This window comes from Dromaius novaehollandiae, chromosome 6 (assembly GCF_036370855.1).
Source record: "Dromaius novaehollandiae isolate bDroNov1 chromosome 6, bDroNov1.hap1, whole genome shotgun sequence".
NCBI classification, from domain to species: domain Eukaryota; kingdom Metazoa; phylum Chordata; class Aves; order Casuariiformes; family Dromaiidae; genus Dromaius; species Dromaius novaehollandiae.
In genome coordinates this window covers 30,897,013-30,920,806 of record NC_088103.1, presented here as the reverse complement: position 1 = coordinate 30,920,806, position 23,794 = coordinate 30,897,013, and the positions used below count along the sequence as shown (strand labels likewise).

At 40.2% G+C, this 23,794-nt stretch overlaps 2 protein-coding genes across 5 annotated transcripts in view; one reads left to right on the top strand and one right to left on the bottom strand.

Moving 5' to 3' along the window:
- DNTT (DNA nucleotidylexotransferase) overlaps positions 1 to 23,794 on the bottom strand; it is a 169,417-nt gene that overhangs the window by 117,285 nt on the left and 28,338 nt on the right. The gene's annotated exons all lie outside the window — the stretch shown is intronic.
- The window catches only part of BLNK (B cell linker), a 105,507-nt gene continuing 83,710 nt past the window's right edge, over positions 1,998 to 23,794 (top strand). For 2 of the 3 annotated variants that reach the window (XM_026094157.2, XM_026094156.2), the window contains exons 1-3: positions 1,998 to 2,113; positions 5,684 to 5,755; positions 11,034 to 11,096. In XM_026094157.2, the coding sequence (XP_025949942.2) occupies positions 2,036 to 2,113; positions 5,684 to 5,755; positions 11,034 to 11,096 (213 nt within the window). In that variant the 5' untranslated portion in view covers positions 1,998 to 2,035. Of the gene's footprint in view, positions 2,114 to 5,683; positions 5,756 to 6,095; positions 6,232 to 11,033; positions 11,097 to 23,794 lie in introns of those variants that run through there. The other variant, XM_026094158.2, reaches the window with a different exon arrangement.

Below are 23,794 nucleotides of genomic sequence, written 5' to 3'. Positions count from 1 at the left end.
AGAAGCAATTCAAAGACACAGGCACATGCTAGACTGATTAACCTAAGCTGTCCTAAGTACCCAAAGACATTTTGCAGAAACATTTTTGTAAGAAACCCCTTCCTCAACACTTATCTGTGAGCACTGTTGCAGACGCCCATGACACTTACCTCACAAATTCACCCAAAGTCCAGTCAAGTCACTTTGGCTCTTGGAATATTAGTAAGAGGAAAACAGAGGGAATTACAGATCTACTACTTGGTGGGAAAAGAGAATAAAATGTCAGAGAAGACTGAAGGATTCAGTCTTTACACATGAAAAGTTGTGACCAGATGCTTAATTTTAGTAAGGGATAGGAACCAGAATATTTACTACCTACATCAAGGCAGACTAGAACAGTCCAAGAGGAACGGCATAGTGAAACTTGCCATACGGATTAGGTGAAGACCTGGCCATCGCAGTCCTTGGACTCTGAGCACAAGTAACTGTGCACACTGCAGGCCAGCAAAGGAGCTGGAGAAGGGCAAACATATCCATCCATCCTTCGAGATGAGGGGAAAAGGAGGACAAGGAGCTATACAACAACCAAGCCAACTTCAATTCTCACAGATAATATGCTACAGCAAACTATGATCCTCAATATGCTTACAAATTGTTTAATCACAACAGCACTGGACTCGATCTGTGCCAAACCTGTCTCATTTCCTTCCTTAAGAGGATAAGTGCCTAGTGGATTAGGAGCATGAAGCATATATGATCATAAAGGCTTTTGTTGTGGCCCGACATAAAATTATCATAAGCAAACTACAGAAGTGTGACAAAGCACCGTAAGTAAGCACTCAGATGGCTCTCACAGAACATACTTGTGGTTGACTTTCAGACTCAGAGGTTATTTCAAGTAGAGTCCCATTGAGATTTGTTCTGGTCTTAACTGCATTCAGTATTTTGTTAACGACATGGATGTTGAAATAAAGAGCACACTTCTAAAGTGCATCAAGATAGGTACAGATGCTGCAGGAAAAAGACTATGATATAGGGACCAGTTTGGCCACCCTAGCTTCCAATAAAGGGAAAATATTGAAATTGAAAAGCCAAACTGAAAAGAGTGCTGAGAACAAGAGACTAAGAAAATTAAATCACTGCTTAGGAAGAAAAGCTGAAGTAATTGTTTTTTTCCCCTTAGGAAAGAGAAGACAAATACATATATATATACACACACACACACGTGAGAAGAGAGAAGGAGAGAGAAATATATACACCCCAAAGGTGCAGTATAGCAGGTGATCAGATTCAGCAGGCAAAGGAAACAAAAAAACAAATTAGTTTTCAGAGAGAAAAAGAGTTAAGTTAGGGAACAATGAAAAAGAAAAGCATGTGAGGACAGTGATGTACAGGGACAGGAGGTAAGAGGTGTTATAACAGTCTCCTTCAGTAGAAGCTTTAAGATCAGGTTGGACAAACATCTCTGATCATGTCCTAGAGCAGCATGCTCAAACTAATGGCCAAGGGTCCAGCTCCAGGCCAGCTGGTGCTTGGACAGCAAACACGAGCTTTACCAAGAGGCACTTCCTCCAGTAGCCTAGCACAGAATTTATGTTTATTCCTCCTGCCACATCCACATTAGGATATGGTGAGCCTACTGCTACCCCCAAAATCTTTTAGTTTAAAAAAAAAAAAAAAAAAGGGGGGGGGGGGTTTACCAAACTGACTTCCAAGACTGAGCCAGTTTGCTCTAGTTATATGTGATCCTGCCTCTCTACTGCCTAGATCTCCCGAGGTCCCTTCCAGGCCCTACGATATTTAGGCTTCTGTTATTTTGTTTTCCTGTTAAATGAAAGAAGACAAAAACAATTAGCAAAATTTTATCAAACTTCTAGACAGCCATGAGTAAGCCTTCATTCTCCAATGTCCTCTGAACTTATTCAGACTGTGACACTTGATTCTAGTTTTTTTACTTTAAGAATGTTTTTCTCCCACCCACCATGAATGCCAAGCCTGTCAATCACACTAACAACAACAAAAAACATATGGGAGAGTTTAAGGGGGGAGAGCAGACATGAGAAACTGCTCCTTCAACTTACTTGGAATCAACTCCAACATGCACGCCTGGGAAAAGAAAAATAACGAGTATATGGTAAGTCATGTTCTTTTTGTAATTTTTGCATAAAATGGGGATAAAAATATCAGTGCCAATAGATTATATTTTGTATAAAGTAATACCTTAGAGAACTAAGATTTTGCTCAAGTATATTTTGCTAATGAGAGCAGTATTCCAGTGCTATATCCAATAAAATGTTGCATGCAGCTGCCTTTTTCCTTCTTTTTGCAAAGCAGAGTTTGACTCGAAAGTTTTCAAGCAAGTTTAACACATTTAGTGGCAATGTTCATGAAAATATACAGCCCCATTTTGTAAGAAATGTTAACAGCTTGATCTAGGAACCAGTTTCTGTACTCATTAGTGGTTTCCATGAAATTGCAAATTGAGGACTTGCTTTATGAAGCTCCAAGGAGCAGTAGCCTGTAAAAATGTCTCTTATGTGGCTTGCACAGTCCGAACTGTAGGAAATGATTTCATTCAAATATACACTATAATGGTGTGTTAACCCTGCTTTATGTATGGGAGTTATGTATGAGAATTCCTTTTTATTTAAAGGTCAAATTATCTGCTGTCTAAAACGTGCACATTAACTAAGATTCCCCTGATACTTGGTGCTTCTCAAGGGAGAGCAAGATAGGGCACAGCATTAGATGTCCTTTTTTGCTAAGGGCTCCAGAAAAATTAGATTTCTTAATTTATACGAATCAGTTTTGTATAGTTTGGGGGGCTGCAAGGCTCAAATCTTCCCCCTAAGCTGTCGCAAGTGTTTCACATTTGCCCTACCAGAGGCACAGCACTGGTTCCAGTGCCACTTTTGGGGGGAGTGCAATAGTAAACAGCACTGATGAAAGCAGTTAATGGCTCTGGTTTGACACACCAAACATTTTAACCCGCCAGTTTCCATGCCAGATCAAGAAGTGGAAGAGCACATGCAGTAGCTACATGCACAACCCACCCGGGCTGGTGCTGGTTCGTGTTCAAGTCACTGCAGCCTGCCCAAACAGGGGCTGCCAGGGCCTGGCCGTCTGCAAAGAAATAGCGTCTTCATCCCTGCTTATCTGGGGGGTGCTGGGGGCCTCCCCCCACTGCAGTCCACACATCCCCACAGCCAACTGTGTTTCAGGGCACATATTTACTCAGACTGCTGTGAACTTTGCTATAGGGTGACTAGGAGTATGAGGGAACTAAGAATTAGTAACCAAGCCCAGGGTCCTTCAAGGCAAGGGTTTTTCAAACACTCCCCTTGGAAGCAGTGAAAAGCAAGAGGAAACACACGCTAACGAGCTGCCAGTTTGTTGCACACACTTGAGGAAAGAAAACCACGACACTGATGAAGTCAGCATAAATGTCAGTATCAGGGACCCACTGCAGGATCCCAGGTGAGCAGCCCCATATCCCTGGGTTTAGTTATTTCATTGTGATCAATGCTCTAATCAGACTGAAACACAAAAGAAACAGTTTCTAGCAAAATGACAGCCCCTGCAGTCGGCCACTCCTGGGAGGGCAGACTCGAGCGTGACACATCTCGCTTGGTGGAGGGAGGAGAACCCTAATCCCGGGGACCTTTCCTAGTTGCATCCTGCTTTTCCAGCTAGCTGCGTCATGTTGGACTCCAGAGGGCCCTCTCCCAAAAACGAGGAGCACAAAATTAAGGAGATGTCAACCCAAGCAATGATAAGCCAAAAGTTAGCAGGCAGAGAGCAATGACCGAGCAGCCACGCAGGGAAGAGGGAGGCCGGGGCAGCAAAGGGGGGTGCGCAGGCAGGGCCGGACCCAGCGCCCACACCATGCACAAGTGCAACAGTGGAGGGCAGCTGGCAGCAAGGAGCAGCTTCCAGCACCCAGCTTTTCTAGAAATGCTGCGGCAGGCAGGGGAGCCTGTGCTGCAACGTGCACTTCACTGCAAAGTGCCCATAAAACACTTCATAATCTGGCATTAAGATGTCTGAACTGGATCTGCTTACACCTATCCAGGAACCAAACACAGCCTGTGTCACAGAAATAACAGCATTGCAACTTAACTTCACTCATGTTTCACTCCTGATGGCATCTGTTACCTAGCCATTTCCCCTAAGCAACCATTAAACCTATCACCCACGCACATCTCCCACCCAGCTGCTGCTAGCCTCCGGCAAAAACGCGAGGGACCTGCTAATGCAATTGCTCCTGTGCTGAAACGAGGCACAGAGATCCCTTACAGGATACACGCGCCTCTTTCCTCTGCACACACTGGAAGATGGTATTGCTGCCTCCCCTTGTCCAGAGGTATGTTGCCCCCTTGGAGCCACTTAAGACCAAACTCTACAAATTTCAACATATTATTTCTTATAGTATGCACAGCTAGGCACTTGGAGATTACTTTCATGTCTGAGAAGGCAAAGTTTAAGTTGCAAGGGCATCTGTGTTAATCCTGCATTTCTGAAGTTCCAGGATTTGAGTTTTGCTGGGTTCAATGTTCTGGAAAGTCATGGCATAGTAAAGAGTTAAGAGTATTCAGTGACAACAACCTACATCTGACTTGTCAGTCACTAACAGCAAAAATACATGCAGGAAAATTTAAAGGATAACAGATGAGACATTTTAACTTAGTTGGAATCCATTTTAATCTTTGAAATGTGCCCAAAATCCATTTTGCTTTGGGAAACAAAACAGGAAGAGTAATTGGAAAGCAGAATATTCATTCGCTGGTCTCCAGCCTTTTATGGAAGCTTTTCTATTTCTCCTGTCATGGTGACTCAGAACTGCTGAGCAAAATAATCTGGGTTTGTTTCAGCAGCTGCAGCTGCATCTTGACAATTTTGTTGCCCAGTGCATAAAGCGATGGCTCTCAAACTTTCCCTTATTGCTCCACTTCAGAATATGCACCCTGACCCCTTCTCCAATTTAAGAATTGCACATGCAGCTCATCTCAAACTGGGAACGTGCTTTGTGCTAGAGGCAGATAGGGACCAGGAGGAGCAGGGCAGGGGATTCAGTTCAGAGCTGGCTGGATGGGGACAGGGGTGGCGAGGGCAGAGAAGCTGAGCCTTTTTGGCACTACTTCGCCTTGCCTCTATCCAAGCCCCAGCCTCTGCCAAGCTGCTGTTTGTTCCTCCTCCTGCCGCCGGGAGCATTTCCCAGCTGCACATGGACCCAGGATGTTGTATATCTATCCCTAGAGGATAACATGCCTCCCCACACACAGACCCGCATCCAGCCCAGGACACCCCCCAGTTCAGAATAGTTGGGGACTGGAAGAGTATAGGGATATCCTTCGTGCTTGGCCCATTTCTATACTCTTTCCTAGGTATCCCACTTCCAGCCACAGTCAAGGCAAGATATTGGGCTACATGAACTTCTGGTCTGACCCAGTACATGCATTTTATGTTAGCCTTACCTTTTTAAAGAGTAACATAGTATTGGAAAGAATTTGCTCTTTAACAGAGCTAAGAGACTGCGTGAGGGGGAACTTCTTTAGAACATTCGCTGCCTTTAAGTAATTGAGTGACTTTCTTGAGCCCAAGAGGACAGTGCCAGACTCGACATGAAATCTGACATTAACTAATGTGACTGTATGGAAGCACAACTTCCATAACTAAGCTCTATTTCTTCTATATAACACCACAGCACGTCAAAACCCAGGACCAAGTCGGACACAGTCTGAAGGAGGATCCAAGCAGCTGCACAAAGGAGCTCAAGGTAGGCAAGCCAGGTTTAGCTATCACTAACAGGTTTTATAATAGATATGAAAGATAGCCACACCATAGTTGCACCTATAAATAAATCAGATATTGATGACTCAAATATTTTACACATTGTTTTTCAGCAGGACCCTCTTAGCCAGCTTCATTACTGACAGATGTTTGCATATGTTAACACAAAACAACACTTACAGATTCCTTAGACTCTGAAGGGTCACACACAAGAATATCAATACTTCCTAAGTCACTTTTAAAAGGCGTGTACTTTAACTGCGCAAACAGGAAAAAAGTTGCAAAAAGGACTTCCTCTTAGGATTTCTACAGCAGCTCAGTAAAGACCAGTGAAGCAACACTTCAGTGTTATTCATATAGATCGAGCCCCTCTCACTGCATAGCAACATGGCCACAGAACTACCGTCGCAAGAGGAATGCGAGAGCTGGACAGCTTTTCAAGTTGCAGATCTCCTAAGACAGGTACCGAAAGTATACATAACATTTGACAGTTCATCTCTATTCAGCTGGCAGAAGCTCTTTCTGGATTTATTTACCTTTGTAAAAACCTGTAAGATATCCTATCCTACACATAACATAGATATTAACCAGTACCAAAGATAGATTAGTCAGCAGTTGCCACCCCCTAAAGACTCATTTGTATTAATATTCTGTGAGTTTCTTGGTGTTCTCCCAGTTTTTATAGAAATTTAATTCTGCTAGCTAAGTTCTCCTACATGGCAAAACATATAAAAGTGTTTGCTAACAGGGATATTTCTTAGAAAAAATAGTTCATGCCACAATTTTTCTTTCTGGGAAGAAGTAACCATTTCATTAGAAGTGGGTGTAGTTTTTTTTATTTGACCATCACTTTGTTATTAACAAGCTGTAAATTTTAATCTACTTTTTGTCTTTTCTTCTCAATGCACACACAGCCACAGCAGTTTCTAGATGTAACCTTAAGCTTAAGGTACCTGAGGGTCAGCTTTTTTAATTATTCCTTTGTCAGCTTGTACCTTTCCTACTTCTGCAGTGTCTACAATGCAAAGTGTATGCAGATAATGAGAAGTGCGCAAAATACTCCAGACTTCAGTCATCCCTTCACTACTTGAATAATCTCCAAGATATGTTCTATTTTGGGGGATATCAGATTTTTTCCTTGTAACCTACTGAACATTGAGTCAGGTTTTACTGCAACTTACCTATATGATAAATAATAGATACCTATAAGATAGACAGATACCTGCAACCTACATACTGAAATAAGACAGGTGTCTTTAAGATAGATAACCCTATTCACAACATTTAAATATAATCTCATTTTACATTTGCTTTTTCAATGCAAGTTTCTCAATATAAATTCTAGATGTAAAATTTTCTGACCTGTGTGCCTTCTACTTCTGTGGTACACAATCTTTGAGTGCCTGCTTTATGCCAAACATGAAAATTTAATCTATTATCAAGCTTTCTGATCATTCTTAAAGGAGCATGCAAATTTTTTTTTGAGGAAAAATAGTGTTATGAAGTGCTTCTGCAATGGTTCCATTTATAACCACTAAGTAGGCCAAAATTTAAAATGTTCCTGTATTTTTGTCTAGTTTTACATTGTGCATGAATACCTTATTGTCACATGTAATTTTTGAGTAGTTTTACAATGCAGATGGATCACAGGCAAACCAGTCACCAGGCTGAAAAAGTTAACCCATCCCATGGAGTTAATACATACCTTAATCGTAACGTATCAGCTAAGCTGTGAACTCTGCCATGGAAAGTTACTCAGAGGATTAATTAGCTCAAAGCCTTTCATCTTAAAGGAAAGCAGATTAATTAATAGAAGATATGAAAATTTTTAAAGTATCCTGTAGTTCTACACTGGAGTATAAAACAGAAAATTAACAGTTGTTCAGCAGCTCAAACTTCCAGGGAAGTTTCAGTAGGCAAGCGGTTAACTACTGAGCTCATACTTCTTAAGAGAAGTGTCATTACCTTACTCTTCCATGTGTACATCAAGTCATTAATGCCTGTGCTCACATCACTGCTTGCAGTAGCTAAGTGATATATTGACTGCAATATAACCAGCATTAAGTGTCCAGCCACTCTGTGCCTCAAGGCATAGCGCTGGCAGCCGTGCAGCTCCGGCCAGCTCCCACCAGCAGCAGCAGCCCAAAAGGAGCCTGACCTGACCACCGGGTACAGCCATCAGCTCTGCAGTCGGCCTGTGCGCCAGGGCCTGCGAGCATCGCACCACGAACACAGGGCTTACACACACACGAACCATAAAATAACTTTAAGGTTGCAGGATCAAGCACTCAGAAGTGCCAGAACTGGGGTTACCTCTGTAACCAGACTCTGCTCTACATGCACGTTACAACAGTCTGTACTTGCGTCTTCATGCACTGCTTTTTCCATTCACAAAAACCCGCCTCTTTCCATGTAGAGAGCCTTAGGTTTTGTGCCCCTACTCCAGGCTGATATGGAAACTGTAAAGGGCACAAGGCCAGGACTTGCTGGAAGAGGGAGGATGAGCTCATGGTAACATCAGCCAATTTCTGCCTTGACATGTCCGATGCTGTCACTGCCGCAGCCCAGCACTCTCACCTAGGGCTCTGCAAGTCACCCATACAAAACCTGCCATCGCCTGGGTGTCCGATGTGAAATCCCAGGCTCTGCTTTGCAGAAGTGGTGAGAACCGAGAATTGCAATGAAAGTCAGTGAGAGCTCTCCTCAGAAGATAAAAATGCCAAATTACTGAGTACGATATACATACTCAGACAGGGGTGTAACACATGCCCCTGTGTGTGTACACACATAGAGAGAGAATCACATATATGTGATTCTGTGCAATTCTGTGATACACACACATACATATATATGTATAAAAAACAGGTCCTAGATATTTTAGTTTGGTGGTTTTTTGGAAGCCTGATGCTTTAGAAAGTATTTTCCCCATGTACCTCAGCTCCTGTTATTACTACAGTTTTGATCTCACAAGGTGGTCTGAGAGAATGCAATTAATATTTCTGAAGCATTCAGATGAGAAAACATGCTAAAGGACAGCTCAGAATGAAGAACTAGTCTGGGTTCGGAGGGAGGTTTGAGTACTACATGGTACCTGAGAGCAGGTAAGCAGACAGCACTGAACAGACCGGGATGTATTGAACAGCAGTTCATGAAAGTCGCATCAGCTTTTGTGCACCCGGACTGATGCTGCATCCTCTGGAAGTATATTGGAAATAAAATGGTGGTGGATCAGTGACCATCACTGAACACAAGTGTGAGACATCAGCTTGTCATCTACTTGTCTAACAAACTAATGATGTAAAGACCAGATTTTCCCTTACATGAAAGTTACGTGCTTGATTAATAGCAGAATGCTAAGCAGGAGAGAAAAGGAGCTTGTTGGATTCTAAACAGACAGATGGGCAGAAGCCAAGAGTAGAAGCTATTTGTTATCTCAAGCCTTCTCCTTTCCTCCATCAGCACAGCCGCACTAGTGGCAAGTTAACGCTCCCCACAGCCATGGCTGCAGCAGCCCTCACGTGTTGTGTGATCAGTGATCATATCTTGAGGCCACAGTTGAACTGTAAGCAAGCAGCCCTCCTCCTGTCATAGACTAAAAGAACAATTTATAAACTCAAATGCAGAAATATTAGCATATAGGCCAAACAAATTGTCCAAATAGCTCAGAAATCCTAATACTAAAAACCAAGCAGATTTATACTTTGAAATTTTTTGCTTGAATCAAAATAAGTAGATAAAATACTTCATTTTACACTTTTCTAAGAGCAGTTTTAAGAAAAGTACTCTGGAAATAAAGAATTACCTTAGAAAACCCATATAGCTACTTCTATGAGAAGAATTTATTTTCACTAATGTCCCTCTGTTAGTCTCCGAGTTAGCCATTACTGCTACAGAAATTTACAGCTATAATATAGGGGACAGTCAGCAAGGACTGATAAACATGTGACATGTAACAAATTTTCCCTATGGTTTATATTCCAGGACGCACTATTTTCTTAAATTCTAATTTTACTTGCTTTGAACAAACAAGTGTTTAAACCATCGCTGATCCAATCCTGACAAGCCCTGGATGCTCACTCTGAGCCTCTTATGAATTGCAGGGAGATCTCGCACAGCTCTGGGAAGCAGACGCCCACCTTCTTTCTGAGCATCAAGATCATACGTTTAACAGTTTTCCAGAGCTCAGTGGTTCACATCTGAGCTAATGAAATGAATTTATAGGATCTGGTTTTCAAATTCATTTTGTTAATGGAGCTGAAACAGACGAACGGAATACTTTAAGTATTACGAATATTAAAACTCATTGCAAGAGCTGTACGTTCTTAATGACAACAGTTCTAGATTTTCTTTCTACTTTCTGTGCATAGCAGTACAGCTTCTTTGAACAAGCCAGGCTAAAGCATATAGCACAGCAATCAGTGAGACTTCTAGGACTTTTTCAGCCCAGTTCTATTCTTTACTACTTTTTATTTTTTTTAATTAAGGAAATTCAATGCATCTACTTTTCCAGTTACTATTTAGTTTCCATTATGAGGAGATACTGCCTCTGGCCATTCTCATTTCATTTTACTTTATAATCAACACCAACTTGCTTAGGAAAAAGTAGTCACGTTACCAAGAAGAGATCCCGTTTCTGAACATGAATCGTTTCTAACAATGCTCATCCACCACGAGAACTGAAGGCCTGTCCTACCTTCTGGTACTAACGACACATGTAGCCCCAACGTCTACTCCTAAAACCAGGCAGTAGCCAACACAGAGTTGGTGAACAGGCACATAGAGACCAGGCTTTCTTTTAACCTGGCCTTCAGCTTCCAGCAAGAAGTAGTGTGGCATTTCCTGGGGTGATGGCACAGGATGGCACCAGCAGACCTGTTCCATAAGCTCCCTTTTCAACCCGTTTGTAATTCTGGCCACCTCTTACTCAATGGCAATTAAACTTCCAATGTGTTTCTGTTGTGCTCACTGCTCAATTTATGTTACACTTTTCACCTTGTCTACTCCATTCCTGATTTTATCAGCCCTTGCTCCCTGTAATCTCTAAAGAGAGAAGCACTATTCTGTCTTATCTCTTCTGTGGAAGCTACCGGCTATTTCTGAGCACTACTGTTTCTCTGTCCAATATTCTTCTCCTAGCAATCCATGCCAAATGCAATATATAAAGATTACTGAAACCTTAAGTATTTCCATATGGAAAAATTGATGAGTTCATTTACAAAAGTTGCATACTCATTTACTAATTCCACTTTTTTGTCCCCCCCCAGTTTGGAATGCCCGAATCTGCTGCAGTTATAGAAAAACTGGGCATGACTGGATCTCAATTCTTGGTAAGCAAATCTTTCCTAAGACATATCAGTCATTCATATTTCAGTGCAAGGCTTGTATTCCTTAGAGCAGCAGGAAACAGTGACATTTTCCTTTGTAGACACATTAGTCAACTGCTCTGATTTCACATTATTTACATCCAACTCAAGGAACCCCTCCTACACCACAGAGGTCCCAGCCAGCCCTTCTCCCCATCCAGAAAGCGCACAGATCCTAGAATCGTGTGTTAGCACACAAAAATGGGAGGCAAAGTCTCTTACAAAAAATATACAGTTTCTTTTAAAGAAGAAACTGTAAGTCATTTTATAGACATTCTTCTTTATGGGAAAGCTTTACCATAAAACTTACATGTTTTAAAACATTTGCTAATACAGAATTCTACATGAATTTTACATTGAGTTTACAGACACAGGGAATAAGGTCCAAAATAAGTTCTTACAGTTTTCTTTCCATTGAAGATGAGAGGGGTTTTTTGCATAAGGATGTGATTAAATTGATCTCAACTTGGTAGTAGAAAGGAATAAAATAACTCCTGGTACTGGGGCAACTCATCTACCACTAATTCCATTCATGAAGCTATTGAATTAAGGGACCTCTAAGACCTATTTTAAAGGTAAAGTAATTGTTATGATGTATTCATGTCCTGCAGAGAAACTGCTTGCTTGGCACTTTGTTACTCGAAGCTGTTTGCTGGGTGCAGTAGGAGTTATATCTGCTGGTTATGTTAGCAGAGGCCCCCATCCTGCAAGCTGATTAATTAGACCAGTTACTCAGGTTTACTTTGTTTAACACTGCATGGCCACAGTGTAAAACTGGGCTTTATAACTGTTTGTACTTTCTCAGGGCTAATAAAGCAGTCAGAAATATAGACCAGTTCCTGTCCTGTTCATGCATCATAAATTGCTAAAGACACTGTAGTCACAGCATCTTTAATGTTGGGTAAGAGGGAGTGAAGTTAAGAGTGAAGCTAAGGGTGCTTGTGTTGGCTCCTTGTACCTGCTGCAAGTAGCACCATACCACAGCAGTGGAAAAGGGTGTGAGAAATCCAGACACTAGTGGTAACCTAATAAAACATAAGTGAAAAAGCAAAGAGGAACCATGGGTGACCTTTGTAAGATGCTCTGAGACAGGAGATACTCAAAAAGCAATATGTTTAAAATTGAAAGTATTTACTAGTATGTTCTCCAAACTATGTATTCTTTTTAATGCTTTAACGATTATTTTGCACTGCAGAAAACATGGCAGTGTGTAGCAATGAGCAACATCCATTTTTGAAGGCATTGTACAAAAAAAATGAGATTTGTCTCACACCACTAGTAAGATTCTTACAGCTTTCATGTATTCTTTAATTGAATTGCTCAGTAGCATTGTCAGCCTGCTAGGTCTCTAATAATTAATTCTGTTTCAAGCACAGCTTATGACAATACTGAAAAAAGAATGATTCAAGAACCTTATAGGTCAGGATGTTTTTGGTATCATTAATAGCAATATTTGAGTAACTACAAGATACTGTTCTACATACAAGCTAATATGTAAGCTAACTTGTAAGTAATTAGAGCAATAACCTACTTTTCTATTCCAAGCTCCTGGCCTAGTATACAAGATCACTGTTCCCTGACAGTAAGGGATCTACTGGTAGATATGTAGGTGTCAGAATCTCTGGAGAGAAGATTCCCTCCTAATCAGGGTATAGACAAACCTGTTCATTGTCCTCCATTGGGTCTACATTCATTAAAAACCTCTGCCTTTGTAGTAAAAGCAAACACTCTTCACAAGCTCTCAGTCTAACTCGTACAGTGATGCTGACCCACACTTGCAGGGAACCAAAGCAATCACTCTGGGGAGGGCAGGCTTATTCATTTTGGTGGATCTGCAACAGCACTGTGCACATTTCACTTTTGTTAACCATCATCAAAAACACAGACTTGTCAGGTCCCCTGTTCTCACCACAAAACTCCTTTGGCCTGCCCCAAACCTTCTGCTTCCCTGCTGTGGCATCGATATCTGCAGCATCTGCTGCACAGGCTTTCGGCAGTAGTGGGATGTGCCAGGATCAGAGACCACACTCCTGTGGGGCTGGCATCACCCTGGCCTTGCTGGAAGGTACAATTCCTGGAGAGCAATTTTGTGTGACACTTACCACAGCATATAACCACCAACACACCAGCTGTGCCTCTGTTTCCTGTGTGGCTTTAGCGAGAGCATGATCCTTTTAGCTCTCCCAGAGAAGGAATGCTTTCAGAAGTCCAGGAAAGACTGCAATAAATAGTTATCCTAAAGCTTACCACATAACTAATGTAAACTTCCTAGAGAGGGCTTCCTGTGCAACATGTACTTCATACCAAATGCAAATTACATTTGAAAATAAGTCAGATGGATTTGTTAATACTAAGGTCTTTCTGAAGTTTAAAGTGTTTATTCAAGGCATGCAGTATAATGCCACATAATTTGTGATAAGATGGCCACAACACCTTCAATCGATTTTGACTGGTTTCAGAGTAGAATTGAGTAATCAACATTTAGATGGCTCGCTCTTTGAACATTTCTCATCTTTGAGTGGTTAAAGGACAACCACTTTTATAGCAGTATTACATTTTGTTTTACAAACATACTGAGTTTCAGACTGATCTTTTACAGGAAAAGAGATTACATGCATTTTACATAAACTTAGAAATAACTTTTCCTTTACACTTCTGTATAGGCTAAAGATGCAAAAGGATGGTGCATTAGATCTAAAGCGTATCATGCAGTTTCATTTTCCTTTTCTATCAATAGTACTATACTTATGATAGTTATTCAATATGCAGGTCACATTTGAATGATGCTAATCTGGTCCTAATGTGCAAATCAGCATTTAGCCACAGCTGCACTGCACAGAGCATATTACACTCCAGCTTTTTAAGGTCTGAATTTGCCACACTGTATCTGCTTTTGTTCAAGAGTTGCTTGTTTCATTTTTTAATTTTTATATTTTCAGTGACAGACTGAAAAGACAAAAATGAGTGAATTTTGAGCTGAATTTGAGAACTGAAAGACAGTAAACTTTCTTATTGGATATGCACATTAAAAATATGCTAAAAGCAAGCTTGAACATAGCAAGAAATAATACATAAAGGTTGTTTAGAATCAATGTCCAACCATTTTGCTATTTCAAAAGGCATTTTAATAGCATAGCTGGAATATGGGGAGCACCAAGCCCATTTTCTTCACCAGTACATTAGTTATGGGGGAGGTAATCTTTAAAGGACTGAACTTTGTCTCCCTGTAGGAGATTTGTGCCCCCTTGCCAGTGCCAAACACTCCCAGTGCTTCCCAGGCTTAGCTCACTGATGCTGTACTTTGACATCCATTTGTGTCAGCATTAATCCTGAGAAAAAGAAACAGTTGCCTCACTTGGATGCTCCTTCCCTTCCCTGCAGGGAGGCAGCAGCAGAGAGGAAGGGGGCAAGAACGATACCACCTTTTTCTACCAGCCGGAGTGACCAAAAACACCAGACCTGCAGCTCCTTTGCAGGCACCTGAATGCCAGAGTCCCACAAGTCCTAAACCACCTCCCCAGTTTCAGCAAAGGGAGCATCCCCTCCCCACAGGCACAGTACCAGGAGTGATATTTCAGTGGCACGGGGGAGGGATAGGCAGAAGGACAGATTAAAGTGGCTTTGGGCTGCTTGGATACCTATCAGGAAAGGGCTAACCAGCACGGAGTTCTGTTCAGTTGGATCCGACATCCACCCCTGCACGCCTAGCTTTGGAAATAAGGTGTGGATCCCGAGTTTCCTGAGGAAAGCAATGCTATGTAGGGTTCTCCCTAACCAAGCAAAACACGAAACTTGTTAGAAACCTGCCAACTCCTTAGTTATGACCCAACGCCCTGGGCAAGGGCTGAGAAACTCTTGCAGTGTTTTTCCCAGGCAGCAAGCCTATGGGAGATCACTGCCAAGTCTGAGACCCAGGTGAAGGTGCAGCACAGGCCAGTACAGAGAGCTGGCATATAGGTGAGGTCTGGAGAAACATGACCAAAGTGGGTCACCAGTAGCACAAACACTGAAGATACTGTGGCAAATCTCAGGCTGGCTCATGACAGCTAAATGCTGTAATTCCATAGCCAGTGTTGTTTAACTGCACTCTACTTATTGCAGAAAGTTATAAAAAATAAAGACTTTTCTTCCATCACATAGAACCTCAGTACCAAAGTTTTGGGGTACCCAAGTGTTTTGGGCAAATGTAATTGATCTTGGCACCCTCTGAACTGCCTTTGGCAAGCATGCAAGGTCCCTGAGGCAAAAGCAACAATTATTCATACAATGTGCTGTTATAAGAAATGTATGTTTCCAGCTGCAAAACATAAGGCCATTCAGGTGCATTAAGTTCATTGCCTTTTTGTAGTTTCTCTTCCTCTGATGCTTTTCTCCCATTCGCATATAGCCACCATTTCACACATCCCTCCTCCCCTTTTGCCAGTACACTTGGCCTGTGCTGAGCCCTGCTCCCTCCTCCCCTCGTGTGCTTTCCAGCCATCTAGGGCTTTACTTCTGCTTTGTGTTAGGCCAGATCCCTCCTTCCCTCTTCTCCATTTGCTCCTGTGGAGCAGAGAGGGAAATTTCTCCTGGTGACACCACTCAGGAGGAGGTTTTCCTCCTTTCTGTCCCTCTTGGCTATAGATGCCTCCCATTGGGGCAGCAGAGCTGGCTCAGCTATGAAAGGTGCTCTTTCAGAAATGCCCCCATTTCCAGGCATTTCTCCAGGCTCTGGGCTCACCTTTTCAATGGAGAGCCCAGACACCGGTAGGAGTTGGGGGCCCTGAGAAGAGCTTGAACTCTGACTGCTTTCTAGGTCATTTTGAACATCACCATCCGGTATGCAAGGAAGGGGGTTTTCTGCTTCTTGCTAAATAGGAAGCTAAAAGCAGAATCATGGCCATTTCAAGAAGAGGAAAGCAGTAAGAAAAATCCCATAGAAAAAAGGCAAAGTGTTGCTAAACATAAGTAACCAGAAACAAAGGATGACTTTAAAGAGATTAAGACCAGGGCTAAAAGTGAGACATTTTACAGCTGAGTGCATCTGCCACTATCAGTCATCTTCAATTAAATAGTCAGGTACCAGGGCAATACATATTCATGGACTTTCAAACAAAGCATAAGGCATTGGGAAAGCAAAAGCAAGAACTGCTTACTTCTCCTTATTCATCCAAAAGGATAAATATGAAGACAGGTTACTGAATGTAGATATTATTTCTGGAGTATATGGCACCACAGAGTTATGCATTGTTATCTCAGCCACATAAGAACACAATTTTAGCAATTTACTAATATAAAAATATATTAAGCTAATATTAGTAAAGAAAACACTCAATTTCAGGCTCAGGTACAGAGTCTACAAGTACTGTTACCACCGGAAGACTATGAAAGTTAATTTAGAAATCAAATTCCAATGCAGTCATTTTGATTCATTTTCCTGCTAAGTATTTTCAAGTATCTCAAGAGTAATTTAATATAACTAATGCCATGATCTAGAAATGCAATCCTGCTGTAAAAAAATCCTAAGCCAATGCAAAAGTATTCATCGCAGGACTAGATCCTTAATTTTTAAGGAGACAGAAGCAAGTTTCTATTCACATTCCAAATGCTGCTGCCAAAAGCGATTTGAACATAAATGTTTGTTTTATGCAGTAGCTGTGAGTGTGCTTGTCTGCTTTCCAGTCCTTAAAGCTCTGTCACAAAACAATCAAATGCTAAATGTCAAATTATTCATAATTATATTAAATATAGATTAAAGGAATCTTTTGATGTACAGTTCTTTGTTCTTAGAGTTTACTGATAATTTTAAGTGTTATAGAAAAAATCCTTCAAGCTTTGTGGACCTTTCAGATTCAAAGAACATAAAAAGGAATGAGAAGTTGTGGAAGTTTAAACCATTCTGTCATAGTTTCCAACCTTGACTTTGTAAGCCCTGAGCTGAAAAATAGAAAAACTCCAGTTTCAGGATTTCCAGTTTTGAGCTTCCTTCTGTTTCTGCTTCATTCAAACATCCCAGTTGCATAATTGCTCCCCCTCAGAGCTCTTTTCAGGAAAAAGACCAGTTTGTCTTTAGAGACAATGAGATTTGAAGAATCTTCGTTTTTTGGTGCTCTTGTACTCCTTCCTTCCTGAAAAAATCAGGAGCTTTTACAATGCACACAAGTTGCAACTTCATAACACTAGTGCCTGAAATCATTAGTCATTTTTAAAAATCTAGTCAGAAACTATAATCACTCTCCCATTGTTAAATACCAGCTGCTAACCATTTCAGAAGTTCTCCTAGAGTCCCTAAAACATCACAATTCAGTCCTCCTACTTTCCTTTAGCTGCTTCCAACACAGGGCTATAAATTCCTAATTGTCTCCTTTCTTTTATGCTGGGAGGCAGATGAATGTGGAAAGCTGATACTACAGTGACAAGTTCCTTTTTTCCATTATCTCTGTACAAGACTCTGATCTTACATTAAAAGAGACAGAAAAATATCACTAGGCAATGACATACTGCAAGTTGCATAAAGATTATTTAATGAATTAATCCTAAATTTCAGTGAGCAAGTTCCACAGGAAGTCAGCAAGACATCTCAAGCAGAGCAGACAGCACGTTCTCTTTTCTTTCGATTCATACTTCTTATATATGTGTGTGTGTGTGTGTGTGTGTGTGTGTGTGTGTGTGTGTATATATATATGAATGGAACAGATGCATCATTATACATTGATTGTTCTGCATCTTCAGCACTGCAAAGCTACCGAACTGGACAACTAAATCATGCTTATGGTTGCCTGAACCTCCCTCAGAGGAAGCAGCTAGGAAGCACTAGCAGATTGCAGCTTGTTGTAGAAGCATTTAAGGAAGTGATACTTCATGCTTTTCTACTAATGAAGAACTAGATTGGAACAACTAGTGAGAACTTCCCAAAGATACATATTCAGATAAGGACACATGTACGAGATGGGTATTCAGCCCTTCTGGCAGAGGAGTGGGGAAAAAAAAATAGCGCTCATGAACACAAGTTTTGCAGAAGCAGTTGGCTTTTAGAAATATGCTGGTTCTGTGAAAGGGTGTGTTACAACAGTGACTGCAGGAACTACAGAACTGAAAGAAAAGATGAAAATAAATCAGTAGCTAACGGGTGTGTCTGCAGGGAAGAAAGCCTGAGCCCATTTGATTTTGATGTTCTCAAATTCCTTAATACAAGCATGGAAACAGTAAGGAACTTGTATTCATTTGGGGGTTTAATTTGTTTCTCAGTTTTATTAGAAATTCTGGTATATTAGAAAGTCTAATTTACTCTCTCAATATTAATTTATGATGACTGGAGTTTCCCTAAGTAGCTCTTTAAGATTAAAAAAATACCCAAAGTCTTATAACTGTTTGGTTGAAGAGCAGCAGTGAGGACATCAGGTTACACACGTGGCCATCTGACTGACGCAATGAGGCTCATAACTCCGTGGCTCCTTAGCATCACAAAAAGGAAAGGAAGTTGAGCACCACAGTTCAAGTACGCAGTGCTCGATCTAATCCAGCACTGAGATCCCAAGGATAATGCAGTCAGTGATTTAATTTTCTCACTGAAAGGGGGGCCATAGTGCTCTTAGCCTGGAAGATATTTCTAAAGGTTTCTGATGAAATACTTTTCTTCAGCAAAAGCTAAAGCCAGCAGAATACTATGATTCCTATGAAGTACAAACAAGGTTAAACCAATGTCGTAAAGGATTTTTTCCCTCAGACAAGGACAACTCTCAGGGCTCCGCTTGGCTGGGAAAGCTGCATATTGATATAATCCTGGCACTAGCATCACCAGTAGGAGATGAAGAATTTCCAAGGAGATGCATTTTGAGCTGCTATGCCTGTTGAATCAAAACAAGACTAACTGGAGGCCTGATCACAGAAGTCAGAGATGGGCATAAAAAAAATAAAAGCAACTTAAGTCTCCACAAAACAGAAGTACATTTTTGCTGGAACACCTTCCAAATGTGTCTGGATACTATCTGCTACTACAAAATTACTAAATGGAAAATGACAAACTAAAGCAAAAACTGCACTGTTATTCCCAAGACAACACCCACATGGGTAGTTACATGAGGACGATTATGCCAGTACAGTTCTGCTGATAAGTTCCTCAGACATGCGTACAGCATAAGAGCTGGATGTAGCCACAGTAACCTGAGCACATTTTGCTAATGTTGACTGAGCTTTTATGGCTATATTAAAGTGTTTAACATAGCTAAAATGAAAATCCATGAACTTGCAAAGCAAAATTACAAAAAACCTTCACAAAGGCAGATAAAGACCAAGTTACCAAGTGTCAGGGAGTTTCCCTTAGTAAAATGAAGCCACCCTGGGTTCCTCCCAACATTACATCATCTGCTCTGAATAAGCATATAGCCAGAAAAAAAGATGCATAGAAAACAGGAACTTTTGAAAGATTGCTACAAGTTTAGTGACTGATTAGTAGCAATGTAATATTTTAATTTAAAACGATCAGCAGGAGATGGCTTGCATGGGCTGTCAGTTATCAACACACTACAACAGAAGCCTGCAGCCATTCCTAGAATGGCTCAGAGTTTATTAAAATATTTATCAGTCTACCCATATCTAAAAGATCATGGAATTTGCCCACATTAAAAAGATGTATGAAAACAATTGGAGAGATCTTTCATTAGCAAGTATTCCCAGTGCCAGTTCTGTGCAAAAGCACAGACTTTAATATCGAAGAATCTGGCTTGAAGTTCTGCTTGCATTGCTAAAAAACCACATCATACACTGATGCCCAGAGAGGCATGTTGGAAAGAAATTAGAATTCCCAGAGCACCCACAAAACCAGCCCTTCGGAGGAAAAGAATTTGAATCATTTCATACATTTTAGGCCCCTGGAATACCAAAGGATAAAAACTACACAAAATTCCCATTACTGTGGCAAATGCAGAAACATCTTGTACTCATAGGGTACCTTGGTTTCCTCCAGGTAATATTACCTGCAGTGTTTGGGTTTGCCTTAAGAAAAAGCCTCAAAATTCCCACTACAGGTATTTTAAATTGTTAATTAATATCTATGAGACCTGCTGCAGAACACTTTTACTTAGTTGCTGTGCTTTTCTATTTCCACCACAGTTTCTATGCAGTTGCACTTTTTGGCTTAACAGTTCAACTGTTTTGTCCCTTGATACTCCAAGGACATCTTTTTAAAAATGTAGATTGCATTCTCTGTACCCATTGCAACATAGGCATGACAAAGATAATTTGAAAAGGATAAGATTGATGGCTATTAAAAATATCCAGGGCCTTGCAGCTGCCCTGGGTTGGCTTGTCATGGTATTGCCCTGATCATAGATTAAAAACCTCAATTTTCCATTTAACTTTCCTGTATACTAAGACAAGATTTGATCAGCGTAATACAAGTATCCAGTTTTAACCACCTGAATGTATGAAAATAAGAATAAGTAACTATATAGATGGTCCAGAGTAGGTGCTAAAGTTAGACCCTAGATTACAAATGTTCAATATTTATAGCTGACAACCTACTTGACTCACTCATACTCATGAAATATGTTGACATGAGCACCATTTTCAGTGGCTTGCCCTGAATCTCTAGTTCCCTGTGAAGAGGGAAGTATATATTGCCACAGTTCATTTGCACAGTAGGTTGCTCAGCTCCTGCAGTATAAGCAGCAGATTAGAGAAGGGTCTGCACACACCAGCATCACACTGGAAGCAAAGGAGACTCTTGACCCTTCTTCCAAAAGGAAACAAAAGCCCCCAGTCTTACTCACCGCAGTGCTTTTGGTGCAGCTGGTACAGAGTATCTGCTGTGTATTTGTGCAAACAGGGCACTGAATTTTAAAGAGGTAATAAGAGGAAAGACATTAAAGTCTGCAAGCATGAGGGTATTGTACCCAAAGCTTTGGGTTGTGCTCAGTCTTGACACAGGCACTTCCCAACCAGAAAGTCCTCTACCAGCAAACTTCCCATGTCTCTTTACACATTTGTCATGCATTATTTACAGTGTTCTCATTTCTTCTTTTTCCCTGTCCAGTTAAGTATTCTTGAACTTTACAGTGTAGTGCTACATTTTCTGTTGGGTCTTGAAGGATTTTTGTGACTATGCTCATGAATAAGTTCATGGGTGTAAGAAACTGAGAACCTCAGCAATTAGGTCACTGGAGGGTTTTTGGTTTTTTGTTTTTGTTTGTTTTTTTGTTTTTGTTTTGTTTTGTTTTTTTTAAAGTTTTCCTATAGTCTTCACCATAACCCAAAACACCACATTGATTCCAAATAGTAGAAATATCATATGGGCAGTACAGATAAAATGGGTGAAGTCTGACATTTACAGACAATAGCTGTATTTCCATAACAGAAGTGTGAAATATGGCTCTGAAGCCAAGAATTTCTGGAATGTTTTTGCCTTTGTTGAGTTTCAGTTTGAAGTAAGCCATATTCATGAAAAATTGGAGATTAATTTTAGTTAGCTAGAGCCAAATAGAGCCACTTTTGTCATGCTAAATTGACTCCAAGTCCACAGACACTAACCATAAACATGGCCATCAGTGATACAACACAACATCCACATGCTCATACGCATGTGCTACACATTAACTCTCCCTCATATGTAACAGTGGGAAGCAGTGTTCATTTTGCAAACATATAACAAGGGAAACACCATGATCTTTTATCTGGCAGATGGAACAGAAAATAAGAAAAAAATTACACATTTAATAATTTTAGGTGGCATCTCATCTTAATATACAGACACATTATATAGCCAGGGAATTAGAGTCACATGTTGAAAGTAGAGTTTAAGTGTACTACAGGACATTTTCTTAATTTTGAATTTTTTTTTTAAACTTAATTTTATTTTTCTGGAATAGAAATAATAGTTTTGTTTAACTTTATATAGCAAGTGCATAAGATTATGGGGTTTTTTTTAAATAATTTAAGGAGAAATTTTGAAATAGATTGTTTACCTAAGTCTGCACATATGAAGATAAAACTTGAATTCCCCCCTCAGTATTGAGAAAGATAAGTGAATATAAAATAAAAATTTAACAATATCATTCTATGGCCATCTTAATTTATCAGTGAGATAGGAGGACTCATCTTCTATTGGCCCAGTTTCTTAAATCAGAGAGTAGGCCTATGTTCTTTATATTTTAATTGTACCAGAAATAGCTCCAAGTAGCGGGATTCTGTAATTGAGGTGATACAATCATTGCTAGAGTTAATGTCACTAGAGCTAATGCGAGAAAGCTTGTTGACAAATAGTACTTGCCATTTTTGTCAAAATACCAAGGAAACTGATGTAATTTAAATTGACTGGTTTATCAACTACAGTGATTTTATCTTGCTTGTGGTCACCTGAAAAGAGAAAGGGTTTAATTTGATATGAGTCATTAGCAGTGCTTTTAACACAGTGGTGAATTAACTTCTAATACAGACACCAAGTTTGTCAACATTTGGTTAACCGAGTCACATCAAGAGTCAAAATGTTTCTCCTTTTTCTGTTCTTTTTCTCTATTTTACAAGTATAGGTACCTGGTCATAAGGATAGCTACTACACAACATATGGTCATACATTGTCCATTATTGCCTCTCAATTTTCCAAGAGATCCATAGAGTCATTGAGAATACAGCATATGATTTTTATGTTAGTGCTCAATTCTCATTCAATTTTTAGTTTGCTTTTGCATGTAGATAATAGAACATGACAGTCAATCTGCACTTTAAGTTGCTTGAAACCCTTGATTAAAGGATTTATAATGTCACATAAGCAAAAACAAAGATATTCACTGTAAATTAAATTTCAATATTAGCCAGAAGCTGGCAGGTGAAAAAGGCAGAGAAAAGTTAATGAATAGTTACTCCCCCCAAAAAAGGAATTACTCCCACAAGACAACTGAGGCTGGAGCCTAATTTAAAGTGGACATGCAAATAGTCTCTTTTGTGCTAGCACAGATACCATCACTGGCTTTCAGATACCACCATAACAACAGAATATATTAGAACAGACTTCAAATATGCATATTGTATCCCTAGAATGAGCTTTTTTGCCATGTGAATCTAAAAGCTACTAGCATGTGAAAAAACATTTGTCTGTCCAGTTTTGACCTCTTCTCTTGCTCTTCACCCATGAATCTCAGCTGGTTTCTCTTTTAACATTCCAGAACTTGCAATAGCTTTCAACACTCAACAAGGAAAAAACAAAAGAAAAACCACAAAAAAGCACATCTCCATTCCTTCCCCTCCCCCCCAAACTCTGAACAAACTGGATAAGAGATGTAAAGACATACTGCTCCTAAATGGTCAAGTGATACCTGACCAAAATTTAAACTTTAATGTTTCATGAGCTGCCAGGACACAAGACAACTTCTGTACCTCACTGAAAATTCAACCTTGGTTATCAACAGCTTGCTGGACCATCTACTTGTAAAGCCTTGAAATAGACATTGCTTTAGACATTTTGAATATATATCCTACTACTTCTTTCATATCAAGAACCACACTTGCTAACTACTGTAATTTGGCAAGCTAGGCAATAAAATCCAAGTGATAGGATAAGTTTTAAAAATTGCTAGAAATAGTTTTTCTGAGAGATTCATATATGTTTATATGAAACCTACTTATATAGGTTTCTATATATACACCACTATGTAGTGAAACAACTTTTTTAAAAAAATAAATAACCCACT